At 41.3% G+C, this 13972-nt stretch overlaps 1 protein-coding gene across 4 annotated transcripts in view; it reads left to right on the top strand.

Moving 5' to 3' along the window:
- BTBD16 (BTB domain containing 16) overlaps window positions 1-13972 on the top strand; it is a 42506-nt gene that overhangs the window by 9482 nt on the left and 19052 nt on the right. For 3 of the 4 annotated variants that reach the window (XM_039337034.1, XM_039337203.1, XM_039337294.1), the window contains exons 5-11: window positions 598-674; window positions 773-916; window positions 1802-1927; window positions 3184-3298; window positions 5521-5590; window positions 6230-6360; window positions 10540-10659. In XM_039337034.1, the coding sequence (XP_039192968.1) occupies window positions 598-674; window positions 773-916; window positions 1802-1927; window positions 3184-3298; window positions 5521-5590; window positions 6230-6360; window positions 10540-10659 (783 nt within the window). The remainder of the gene's footprint in view (window positions 1-597; window positions 675-772; window positions 917-1801; window positions 1928-3183; window positions 3299-5520; window positions 5591-6229; window positions 6361-10539; window positions 10660-13972) is intronic. The other variant, XM_039337121.1, reaches the window with a different exon arrangement.

Raw genomic sequence — 13972 nt, forward strand, 5'->3', positions numbered from 1 at the left:
ACCTATGCATGTCCATCACCCATGTATTGCATGTCTCCCAAATGCATAACTGCATATACATACATCATTATGTATTTGACATAATACATGCATTTGGCTGAACAATATGCAACTGTATATGGAAAATTATCATTAGTTATTGGGTTAGTTTCAAAGTAAGCTGTCATTGGTCCTCATTGATAGGTTGAAACCAAGTTGGAAATCAGCTTGTTATGTATATTGTATGTTAGATGCACATTAAGTTAAGAGACATTGATAAAAATTTAGCCAACTGCTACTGCACTATCCCATAATCTTACTATTCATAGGGCTGACTTTCTAATATCCAAAGAGATTTACACGGGTCACTTTACACTTGGTAATTATTACTGCATTATACTGGCAATTTAAATCCAGATCAAAAATATCACTATTTTTCACTTAAGTGCAATCCTCCAGATGCGTTGGGGCTGTAAATTCTACATTCCCTGCAGCAATTGTAATCTTGATACTCTGGTTTGGGAAATTTAATTTACAGTATAGTAGCTAGATTATGACTTTTAATTAAATTAAGTGCGTTAAAATCATGGTTTCATCACCCATTTTTTTTCCATTAAGGATAATCTCCCACCAAAGACTTCCCAGTCAGATGCTTTTCTCTTATACACAGAAGATCACAGAAGGCATGGAACCAGGTAAGCAGTCTGATCTGAGATACATCAGCTGCATGACTGATTTTTCATCTCTAGAGAACTAGCTATGGCTTTTAACTAGCTTCCATTTGTCTCTTCAGATGTAACTTTGAACTGTTTGGGCTATGAATGGGAGCTTCATCGAATGTATTTATTTAAATCCCATGTCCTTTCACAACTTCTTGCTGAAGCAACACAGAATAGTGATTCCTCAAACACAAGGAGCTTATTGAAACCTAAAAAAGGTATTGGTAGATGTTCCAAAATTTATTTTTTATATGTCTATAGAAGTACTTAAGACACTGAGGTCTTAAAATATGTCATCTTCTAATTTACTGGATTCATAATGGTTTACAGAGAATTTCAGTGATATTTATTGACTCTAAGTCAGTGATGGTGAACCTTTTAGAGATCGAGTGCCCAAACTGCAACCCAAAACCCACTTATTTATTGCCGGGTGCCAGGCGGGAGTGGCTGTGGTGGTCATAACAGACTGGATGGGTGTGGCCAAGATAGGCGTGGTCACCTCTATATTGCTCGTGGGGAGGGACAGCTGTGAGGGCCGGGAAGGGTTGGGGAAGATCCAGGGGGTCTCTGGCAGGTGGAGCGGTGGGCAGGAGGCTCATCCTGCGGGGGGGGGGAGGGAAGCCAGCCATGCTGGGATGCATCTGGCCATGTGGGACCTTGGCAAGTTAGTGGGCGGCTGGTTGAAGAGGGACAGTTGCCATCTCTGGGGCATGGCGCATGTGCCCACAGAGAGGGCTCTGAGTGCTGCCTCTGGCATGCGTGCCATAGGTTCGCCACCATTGCTCTAAGTCATAAATCTACAGTCATATTTTCCAGCTGGGATCAGAAGGTAAAATTAGGGTTGGTATTTCCCTATAGTATTTTTATATTTCTCCCTCTTCTATATGAACAATCAAGATGTTCTAAGATAGAAAATCTTAGAAAAATGTTTACTTCTTTGAAAATAACAATTAACTATCATGAACTATTAAACTGTTAGTATATTAGCAGGCAAAATATCTTAATGAAAAATAAATGATTTAGACATTTTTCTCTATTCACCATTGCCTTGGATAAGCTGCCTTTTTATATTGTACTTTCTGTGTTTCCAATGTTTTTGGCAGAAACCCATTGTTATAAACGCTGTCTACTAACTGGTCATAAGCATGATGAATTTTGCCAACAGAAGGAAAAAATGCCAAAAGTCACCATTGCTCTGGAAATCAGTGATCAAGATGTCACTCGGTTTGGTAATGCAAACTATCTTACTCTATAAATTGACTACTTGCCATGGATATTAAGGTGTTTCACAGGCCAGTATAAGGGAAAAGATTATATCTCTCATTGTAGTACCTGTACTGGGTAGTAATTTTTAAACCTTTCCCACTTCATCATCTAGAGTCATTTAAGACTGATTTAAAAAATCTTTTAAAAATAATAAATATCTGGAACCAAATAAAATTCCCATTTGTGATAATTAACTGTGCTGGTTGGGATTCATGGGAACAGGTCTAATATCTATCCTGTTGACAAGCGTATGATACTAATAATACCTGGAAAAGAATGGACTCAGTCTATTCCTCAGACTCAAACTTGCATGGAAACGGCTGTACTGAACTCAGGGCCTACTTGTATTTATGTCTCTCATCTGTCTGTATTGTTTTGTGCTCCCTAGATATCAAAAATGTTGAGCAGCCTTTTCAGAATCTGCTTTTGTCTAGAACAGTGATGGCAAACCTTTTAGAGACCGAGTGCCCAAAAATCGGCCCACCCCCAGCCCACCTCTGCTCACCCACCCTGCTCCGCCCTCATCCTGCCCACCCTCAGGGCCATCTACAGCTCTCTGCAGATCACCCAGGCGGCCCTGTAGCGCCACGGTGGCCATGCCCTCTGCCCATGTCCCGCAGCATCATCTGCCCAGCGGCCATGTGCTTGGCTGTGCTGCTCCGTGCAGGCCGCACCCGGGGGTGACTCTCCTCTGGGGTGGCTGCTGGTGAGGAGGGAGGCTGCATGGGGAGACGGGGCTGGGGCGATGGCGTGCGTGCGTGCGTGCCCACAGAGAGGGCTCCGAGTGCCGCCTCTGGCATTCGTGCCATAGGTTCACCACCACTGGTCTAGAATACATGGGTGCCTGAGAAAGGCATTCTTGGTATGCATCTATTGTTTAAAATCATTGGTGATGGGAGCAACTAATGTATACATAGTGAGAGTTCTATAATAATCTCAAAGGTGCTTTTTTTCCCCAGAAGGCAACTGGATTTTCTTACATTTTTTTTTTTAGAAAAAAACATTTCACTTCTTATCCAAGAAGCTTCTTCAGTTCTTTTTTCAAAGAAAAAAAACAAGAAAGTCCAGTTGCCTTTGTGTATGTGTTTGTGTGGAGGGGAACACTTTTAAGACAACCATGACCTGGATGATTGAGAATCTCCATAGACATTCTACAGTAATATAGCTTATTATATTTATAACCATGTGTTTATTGGCATATTCTGTTGATACGATGAAGCATTTGCTGTTGCACTCAAGAACATGTACAATTCTGAATCAGAAGTGAATGAAGAAGATGTTCTGGGAATTCTGGCTGCAGCAGAAGTGTTACAGTTCCCTAGCCTTTTCCAAAAGTAAGTAGATTATAACATACTGTAAGAGAATTTGCTTGAGATTTGGGGTGTGAGTTGTGCCATGGCACTTCTCTTATTACAATAATGTTATCGGTTGGATGTCAGCTTTCATCAGCCAAAGTCTATCCCAAAACTGTGTTTTAAAATATATTTATATTTAAATGCCAAGGGTAATAAGGTCGGAATTGGAAACTTGTCGCCTCCTAAATTTTGATGAATTTTATCTACCACAGGAGATACAGAAGATAAATTCAGCAATATTTTATTTATTTGATTTTCATCCCACCTTTATTACTTTATAAGTAACTGAAGGGAACAAATATATACAGTACTTCTTCCTCTTCTGTTTTCTCCACAACAAAAACTCTGTGAGGAAAGTTGGGTTGAGAGAGTGACTGGACCAAAATCACCCAGCTGGCTGTTGTGACCAAGGCAGGATTAGCTGGCTTTTGTGTCTAAAGCAGGACTGGTCTCTTGGTTTCTAGGCCAGCACCTTCACCAAGCTGACAGCCATCAGAAACATTTCTGCAAGTTTCAGAATTTCTTTAGCCACCTAGTGGGAAATCTTGGAAGTGTGTCTCAGTGATTCTTCAGAGAATCATCTTGAAGAAGACCATTTCAGAATTCCGTGTAGAAATGTAGATTCCCCATGCCTGATCTAAACTATTGTTTCTCTAATAATATTGTAAAGCAGCCTTCACTAACCCTAACAGGCTTCCAAATATGTTCCAAGTTATCTCCCATAACTTCTACCACAACTGAGCAACTCCATTGATCATGCTCCTATAATTTTTTTGGGATTAAGAGATGTCCAATATATTTGAAGACTTTCAGGTTGGAGAAAGCTGCTGTAGGATGATATATCAAGCAGATTTGCTTATGTTAATCCCCCAATAAGATGCAGTGATGTTTTGCATCTTCTTGTATCTGAACTTCTAAACCAGGTTTTAAATATCATTGGCAAAATTTTCTGTAGTCCCATACATCTTTTGAAGCCAACAATATTAGAGTGAGAGAATGAAATGTATCTCTCTCACCCAGTAAGAACATAAGGTCATGCTCTCTGCCTGCCAGGAAATGTTTTATAAAAATCTGACTCCAAAATTGACTTCCTGATCTTGAAACAAAAATCTTAGTAGTTTATGGATCAAACATATTTTTAAAACATTGGTGGACTTCTGCTTTAAATTGCTAGACAAGTGGCATGTTGAGTAAACATTCACTTCCAAGTTTCCATGTTTATGCAAATAGGTTTTGTGGTGAAACAACAGTGGTGCCTGGTGCATAATTAATATTCAGAAAGATTCTTCTTCTCTCTTCTTCCTAAGATAAATGTAATAGTATATGCATGGTTATGGTGATAGTTGAAAGACTGGGTGATTAAGACTTGAAAAAAATGTTAACAATTCTTTCAGGTGGAAAAGAACATTATATCAGATTTCTGTACTGGGGCAGAGTTTTTAAAACACTTTCATATCCATGGATGTCTTACTGTCATAAAGCTGCTGTTTGCTTTGATGGAAATAATTGTTTCCCTGTTTCTTGGGGAGGGGTGATTTTAGTAAAGGGAACAGTAATTATTGTTTAATTTCTGTCTTGATTTGATGTCATGGGTTACTTTCTCATTCCCCTTAAATTTTGTTTTAAAAACACAGAATATGTTGATTTCTCTTCATTACTGTCTTGTCCCTAAATGGCCTTTTTACAAAATTCAGACGAGATTTGGACAGTAATTCTAAATAGCTACTTTTTGCCAAGAGACTACAAAGAACTTCAGAGGAGCCATTTTTATCTGTCTTACTGGGAGTGGAAGGCAGGGAGCAGTTTGAATCGTCCCACAGAGAGATAAAGCATTTGACCAAAATGCAAACTGTATTGTCCTTGAGAGAATTGTGTAATTAAACAAACCAAAGAAATATTGTTACCCTGCAACGACAGTCTACTATGCCTCTTGAGAAGATAAATGCTACAGAGTGAACTAGGCTAAGCCAGGTGTGAAGAGAGAGGATTCAAGATGATTCTCTGAAGAATCACTGAGATACACACCAGAATTTCCCACCCAGGGGCTAAAGAAATTCTGTGACCTGCAAAAATGCATCCAGTGGGCATTTGCTTATAGAGAGCCAAAGGCTGGAGAGATTAGTTGTATTTTGCATTTCCTTCTTTTTGATTCTCCTCTTAACTCTCTTCTCACTTATAACTCAATCTTTTCTGCCCTCCAGGTGCATCCAGGTCATGAGAAGAAGCATCTGTCCTACCAAAGTCTGTAGCTATTATACTGCAGGCTGCAAGGTGAGCTGCAAACTTAAGAGAAATGGCTTTTCTCTTAATTCAGGTAGTAAACTAATATACACTAGTTTAACAGGTACATTTTGCTTTCCTTATGTTTAAACAAGCTTTTGTGTAGTTGTAATGATAATCTGGAACAAACTGATTTCTTTACTTCCTTTCCCCTTTCATCAATTGGTTGCCTCTTACTGAGTTTTAATGAAACTTGCACCCATCTGTTCAATAAAAATGTCCTTTACTTGTTCAAGAAGGAGGTTTCTGGGAACAGTTTTTTAAAGAAATTGGGTATATCTCCAGGATGGAGACCAATAGTCGTGCAGATGTCTAGCTGTAGAAGTGCCCTTCACATTTTTTAGTGATTGAAAACAAGAGATATTTTTCACATACGGTACAGAAACTTAGCACAAACTCAACAGGAATCTGCAAATCTTCCTGAGTGGAATTCTAAATGTATTAGTTGTGCTTTCATTTTATAACATTAGATTTGCAACTATTAAAATGTCATCCAAAAAGAAATGAATGTTATTTTTTTGTCTCCACTCAAATATAGACACAGTGGTTTTATTTCCAGTTTCCACCACAAGATGGTTCTAGAGTTCAGAGTTTCTTTAACTTCACTTTTTCTCCCCACTTTTGAAACAGTATAAGCAACCTTTCTTGATCACTGCCTGTGAAAGATGGACTGAGGTAAATCTTGTCCCACAGCTTGGCTCCCAGATATGTCTGCGGGACCTGCCACTGGAGCTGCTACAGAAAGTGCTTAAATCTCCAAGGTCAGAAAGTACTTGACTAAAAGGAAGGGTTCCTGAATACAGGTGTGGTCTTCTTAGATTTGGTAAAGGTCCATCTAGATCAGGGGTGTCAAACTGCCAATCTGTGGGCCGGTTGCATCATATGGAGGCCGCACCCACCCCAGCTCTGGCAATGTAAAAAAGGTCACAATACGTCACGACACATCATGTGACGCGGCAGGTTTGACACCCGTGATCTAGATAATGTAAGAAAGGTTGTAAGTTGCTTCAGTAAGTCTCCCCTGCCTGGCAGCAACCACCTCCAGGCCTGAAATCCTTTGTGCATGCTGATGCAAGCACCTATAGCAGTGATGGGAAACCTTTTAGAGACCGAGTGCCCAAACTGCAACCCAAAATCCACTTATATATCGCTGGGTGCAGGGTGGGCGTGGCCCGCTTGGTGGGTGTGGCCCATTGGATGGGCATGGCTACGGTGGTCATGGCAGATGGGTGGGTGTGACCAGGGTGGGTGTGGCCAGCTCGATGTGGAGAGAGATGCCTGGGAGTGTGGACAGGGTTGGGGGAGATCCAGGGGGTCTCTGGTTGGTGGGGTGGTGGGCAGGAGACTCATCCTGTGGGGTGAGATGAGGCAAGACGAGGCAGGGTGTGGTGGGGGTGCCATTGTTGCAAGGCAAGGCGAAGCAGGGGCCGGGGCGGCTGCTGCCTGACACCATACAGAGGCCAGCAAGTGCATGGGTGCTGGGATGCATCTGGCCATGTGGGACCTCAGCAAGTTAGCGGGTGGCTGGTTGAAGAGGACAGTTGCCATCTCCGGGGCATGGCACGCGTGCCCACAGACACGTGCTACAGGTTCGCCACCACTGACCTATAGACACATCCCCACCCAACAGCAGGCACCCCCAGGCCCAAATTATGTATGTTGCTGCAATTGCCCATGCACAGTCTGCCATCCAGCAGTAGCCACCCTGGGTCTGAAATGGCTAAACTGAGCACCACTTATCTTCCTGCTCACCTGGTGCAAGCCACCTGGGACTTGCAACTTCCTATCAACTTCCCTTCTGATTTTGATTGTTAAAACCTGGCAGCTGACTTAGTGACCCATTATCCTCAAGAAATGGCAATGGGGACTGCTGGGATTGCCATCACTAAGCAATGCAGTCATGTGACATTGAGCTTTGTAACTGCATTGCTTGCCAATGGAAATTCTGGCTTCAATTATCATCATTAATCAAGGACAACATCGTAGGGGTGTAAAATGCAAGCACAGTTTTAGCAAATATAAAATAGCAGCATAAAATGCAAATGTTTGTGTACGTATAAAAATCAATCCTCACTTAGCAATGATTTCATGATTATATAGGTAGCTGTTAACTACCTTACTTGTACGGATGTAGAGATTAAGGAGAAAGGAGGTACAGCAGAGTCAAACTCGTCCCACTAGTAGATCAGACCAAGTAACCGGAAGGTTACTTTTATCCATGTTGGCTATATTAACGGAATCTTTCAAATCTGATTATTATGATCTGATTCACCAGGTAATGAATGATTGAATCTGATCATTGTGAATAGTGAAGCTAGGTGGCTAAATGGTCTTATATTCCCACTTTCCATGCATATTTCTTGGAAATATTTGTTGCTGTTGTTGTTGTAGAAATAGTAACACTAAAAAAGTGAACATCTGCCAGTGCCCCCCCCCTTCAATATAGTCTATTTTTCCTCATCTTATAAGATTGGAGCTTCTTAATAAGAAATGAAAATTGACACAGGGCAGAAAAAGAGAAATGAATGATCAGTGTATAATTATCCATTTTTAGCTTTCTTTTCCCATCCCTCTGTGCATATTGGAGGCTTCTAAGGGCTATAAATCACCAAGTATTTATGTAGCATGAGTCTTGAATATATCTTTCCAGACAAAGGTGTTGGTCAGCTGGAGAGCTATATATAGCAAACAGGTGACAGGTTACATTTGCTCAAATTCTCAATTTTCCTAATGAGTTTTGTAACCAAAGTGTTTCATTTCCAAATTGTTGCTGAAAGTTGCCGACATTTTCCACACTTCTAATCTTTGAACAGACTCTTGTCTTATCTGAGCCTTTCATTAATTTCATCCTTCTCAGAAAGCAATTAGCTTCTTCCCTCAAAGTTTTAAGAGCTGTTCTTTTCAAATTTTCTTGCCAGTACTTGAAAAGCCTCTGTCTTCTTAGGTTATGTAATGTTATTCTGACAATTCCCCAGCCTCATCTCTTCTTGTAAAATTTATTTTGTGGGTACGATGAGGGCCATGGAGAGAAGCAACTACCTTGTTTCCCCGAAAATAAGACCCAGTTTATTTTCTTTTGGGCTCTGAAATAAGCACTAGGGCTTATTTTCAGGATAGGTCTTATATTACCAGCAGGTGACGAGCACACAAGCGTGGCATGTCATGGCCTGCATGGGATGTAGACGCAGTGTGACGGTGATGGGCCAACCTCAAAGTGTGGTGGTGGATCAACTACAATATGGTAAAGATACCATATAACATAGTTCGGGCGGGGTGTCAAGTGTGCCCTTCCCGTGCCAGGCCAGCCCCTGTAGCCCTGGGGTGGCTGTGCTGGGCAGTGGGAGCAGCAGGAAGGGTGCCAAGGCAGGGATGGCCAGGCCAATGCTCCTCCAGGCAGAGTAGGGAACGTTTGCCCTGGGGATGCTGGGAGGGCCACCTTACTGGGCTGGGGTGGCCCATCCAAGAGGTGAGCAAGGAGGCAGCTGTCCAGGGCCAAAGTTGCAGGTGGAGCGCCAGAGGGTCAGGAAGAGAGTGGGCATCCTGCCGTTAGTGAGAAGCCATCCTGCTGTCAGCACCCATGCCGACTGCCCCTTCTCCGCCAGAGCCGGAATGCCACTGCATTTACCGTAAGTGCCGGTAGATGCCGGCTTTCCTCCGGTGGGCCTGGGCAGGCATTTCAGCACCAGGCGCACCTAGGGAGTTCGCCTTGGTACCTGCTTTCCATCTCCATTGCATTTTTCTATCGCCGCAGAGCTGGAGAGCTTGCCCCACCACCGCCCAGATGCCCTTGCTTCCCCCAATCATTTCTTTGCTTATCTGATTTCCAGCTCCATCGCATTCCTCCGTCGCATTCCTCTACCACGGTGTGGAGTCCCACAAACAAAAGAAGTTTGTGGGATTAAAAAAAAAAAAGTTCAATCAATCATTTAGTGGAAGCTGGAATTGACTGATTGACCTTTTGGCAGGTGGCAGGCTGCACGGGTTCTTAAGTAGGTCTTACTTTCAGGGTAGGGCTTATATTAGGTCCACCCCCAAAACTCAAGCTAGGGCTTACTTTTGGGGTAGGTCTTACTTTCAGGGAAACATAGTAGTTGCCAAGACTTGCCTTGATTAGACAGTAGATATTATACAAGCAATCCAGTGGAGATTCTTATTAAAAATACAGGAAATAGCACATATATACTGCTTCATAGTGCTTTACAGTCCTATCTAAGCAGTTTACAGAATCAGCATATTGCCCCCCACAATCTGGGTCCTCATTTTACCGACCTCAAAAGGATGGAAGGCTGAGTCAACCTTGAGCTTTATGTTTTCTTTTAAAACAAAGCTATACCTGACTGCTAATATGTTGATAATATTTTTATAGATTAGAAGTAATCATCACAATATTCTAGACAAGTATTTCTCAACCTTGGCAACTTTAGGATGGGTGAACTTCAACTCTCAGAATTCTGGGACTTGAAGTCCACCCATCGTAAGTTGTCAAGGTTGAGAAACACTGATCTAGATTTTGGATGGGGCTCTCACATTTAAACTGTAACATAAACCAAGTGCTCTGGACTTCTTCCTTGTTAAAGTTGGTCCCTGCACCTACTGAAGCCTGAAATAGCATCGATGTTAATCTTAATTGCTCTATTTCAAAGGTTAAAATTGTTTTTTTAAAAAAAAGTTTGTGCCTTTGGCAGCTATTAAACTTGGCATTTTGCAAACACTGGGCCATATCACTTGCTTTTTTGGGAATTACAATCATTATCTGCCAGATCAGACAGTAATTAATATGCTGAAGTATGTTACATGCATTTGAAGTAACAGAACTTTTGAAAACATTATTAAAGGGAAATACTTAAGATTAAATGTTTTTCCCATGTCTTAAAATGACTGCTCTTTAAAAATTTTACTTCAAAATGTAACTAATTGATTAATATTTCCTCTTTTGCCAGGTTGTTTACCATCAATGAATTCTGCCTCTTGAGAACTGCACTATACTGGGTATTCCTGCAGCAAAATCCCAAAATTCAGATAATCCCATCTTATAATACTATCCTCACATATTTTAGCAGGTATGTTTTTCTTACATGGACCATAACCTTCCTCAAAAGCAGTCTTGGGCAACTTGGTTTAGGCCTGATTTCCTGCAGCTCTCAGCGTAAATTCAACAGTCCTCTGCTAGCAAGCTGTCATTTGGCAAAACTGCAGGAGTTCTAGCCTATTACAAGTGGAAAAGCAGAGATGGAAGGGAAAAAGAAGCAGGAGACTTCTTTAAGCCATAACCACTATGCAATGATATGAAATTCCCAAATCCAATGTGGTCTTTAACAGAAGTTCTTTTTATATATATATATGTTATTGATTTTTTTTTTACAGTAAGAACCTTTGGTGTTTAGTAAACAATGTGTTGTCTGGGTTCACATATTTAACAATAATTAATGGTGATTAATTTCTATAATTCCATAGTTAACATGTTAGAATGCCTTGATCCTCTCTTCTTCCAGTAATATTGTCATTTTACCAATATTAAGCAAATACAGTTCTTGGTACTATCGATGCATACAAAATTAGATATAGACATTTTTCTAGTGTTTATACAAATAACAATAATATATAACATCTTTTCTAACGTTGCAAAATTTAGGCTTAAATTGAAAAAAGTAGGGAAAAGCACTAGGCCACTCAGGTATGAACTAAATCATATTCCTGATGAATATACAGTAGAGGTGACAAATAGATTTAAGGAACTGGATCTGATAGACAGAATGCCTGAAGAACTATGGATGGAAGTTCGCAACATTGTACAAGAGGTAGCAACTCAAACCATCCCAAAGAAAAAGAAATGCAAGAAAGCAAAATGGCTGTCTCAGGAAGCTTTGCAAATAGCTGAGGAAAGAAGGGAAGCGAAAGGCAAAGGAGAAAGAAAAAGATACACCCAATTGAATGCAGAATTCCAGAGAGTAGCTAGAAGAGATAAGAATGCATTCTTAAATGAACAGTGCAAAGAAATAGAAGAAAACAACAGAATAGGGAGGACCAGAGATCTCTTCAAGAAAATTGGAGATATGAAGGGAACGTATCATGCAAAGATGGGCATGATAAAGGACCAAAATGGCAGGGACCTAACAGAGGCAGAAGAGATTAAGAAGAGATGGCAAAACTACACAGAAGAACTATACAAGAATGAGCTTAACATCACAGATAACCACAATGAGATGGTCATTGACCTCGAACCAGACATCCTAGAATGTGAAGTGAAATGGGCCTTAGAAAATCTGAGCAACAACAAAGCTAGTGGAGGTGACAGTATTCCAGATGAGCTATTCAAAATCTTAAAAGACGATGCAGTAAAAGTGCTACACTCAATTTGACAGCAAATTTGGAAAACTCAACAGTGGCCACAGGATTGGAAAAGGTCAGTTTACATTCCAATTCCAAAGAAAGGCAATGCCAAAGAATGTTCAAACTATCGCACCATTGCACTCATTTCACATGCTAGTAAAGTTATGCTTAAAATCTACAAGCTAGACTCCAGCAGTATGTGGATCGAGAACTACCAGAAGTACAGGCAGGATTTCGAAGAGGCAGAGGAACTAGAGATCAAATTGCCAACATACGCTGGATCATGGAGAAAGCTAGGGAGTTCCAGAAAAAACATCTACTTCTGCTTCATTGACTATGCAAAAGCCTTTGATTGTGTGGATCACAACAAATTGTGGCAAGTTCTTCAAGAGATGGGAGTACCAGACCATCTCATTTGTCTCTTGAGAAACCTATATGCGGGTCAAGAAGCAACAGTGAGAACCGAACACGGAACCACTGATTGGTTCAAAATTGGAACAGGAGTCCGGCAAGGCTGTATACTGTCACCCTGCCTATTTAACTTATATGCAGAGCACATCATGAGAAAGGCAGGGCTAGATGAATCAAAAGTTGGAATTAAGATTGCCGGGAGAAATATCAACAACCTAAGATATGCAGATGCTACCACTCTAATGGCAGAAAGTGAAGAGGAACTAAAGAGCCTCTTGATGCGGGTGAAGAAGGAGAGTGCAACAGTTGGCTTGAAACTCAACATTAAGAAAACCAAACTCATGGCATCCGGCCCTCTCAATTCCTGGCAAATAGATGGGGAAGAAATGGAGGTAGTGACAGATTTTATTTTTCTGGGATCCAAGATCACCTCAGATGGAGACTGCAGCCAAGAAATTAAAAGACGCTTGCTCCTGGGGAGGAAAGCTATGGCAAATCTAGACAGCATTCTAAAAAGCAGAGACATCACCCTGCCACCAAAAGTGCGCATAGTCCAGGCCATGATTTTCCCAGTTGCAATGTATGGCTGTGAAAGTTGGACCATAAGAAAGGCTGAGCGCAAAAGAATTGAGGCCTTGGAACTGTGGTGCTGGAGAAGACTCCTGCGAGTCCCTTGGACTGCAAGGCGTTCAAACCGGTCGGTCCTAGAAGAGATCAACCCCGACTGCTCTTTAGAAGGCCAGATCCTGAAGTTGAAACTCAAGTACTTTGGCCACCTAATGAGAAGGAAGGATTCACTGGATAAGAGCCTAATGCTGGGAAAGATTGAGGGCAATAGAAGAAGGGGACGACAGAGAATGAGATGGCTGGATGGAGTCACTGAAGCAGTAGGTGTGAATTTAAATGGACTCCAGAAGATGGTAGAGGACAGGAAGACCTGGAGGAATGTTGTCCATGGGGTCGCGATGGGTCGGACACGACTTCGCAATTAACAACAACAACAAATCTTTTCTAACCAGCTTATATTTCAGTTGTATTTGCAATTAAGGTCTTCTTACTGAATTAATGTAGATCCTGTTTTTCAAGCTCTTATTTAAATTTAGTTTCCCATCAGTATACAAATTATTCTAAATGGGAGTTCTAAACGGGCTACCTTATTATATTTCTCAAAAGTTCTGTGGTATCAGTTGGGCTATGAAAGAGAGCTGGCCTCAAATAAATGACTAATAAGAGTTGGAAGGTGGCCTACAGGGCATCCCTGGCCCCCTGCAGAAATCTCCCCCTATGTTTTAAAGCTGAACCTACGTCCTCCTGATCCCAGTCAAACATCATATAGAGAATTAGCGGCCCCTTAAGCTGCATCTGCTGTTGCTAAGGCAGAGAGCCAGCAGGTCGTCCTTTTCATGTCCCTTCATGACCCAAACAGAATTCCCAGAAGTGAGACAAATTCAGCTTCAGACATGAAAGATTTCCAGCCTGGCTTGCGAAATACTCTTTTTGTGGTTTAGGTTAATTTAAAAAAAAAAAAGAAAAAGAAAAAAAGAAAAGACTGTCTTAACGCTGCTGGTCCTATCCCATGAACCATTCTTTCCTGTGAGTCATGGACCACTATAAAGAAATCACTGTTGGAAT

The sequence above is a fragment of the Crotalus tigris genome, unplaced genomic scaffold (assembly GCF_016545835.1).
Source record: "Crotalus tigris isolate CLP2741 ecotype Arizona unplaced genomic scaffold, ASM1654583v1 scf7180000017536.10889498, whole genome shotgun sequence".
NCBI lineage: Eukaryota > Metazoa > Chordata > Lepidosauria > Squamata > Viperidae > Crotalus > Crotalus tigris.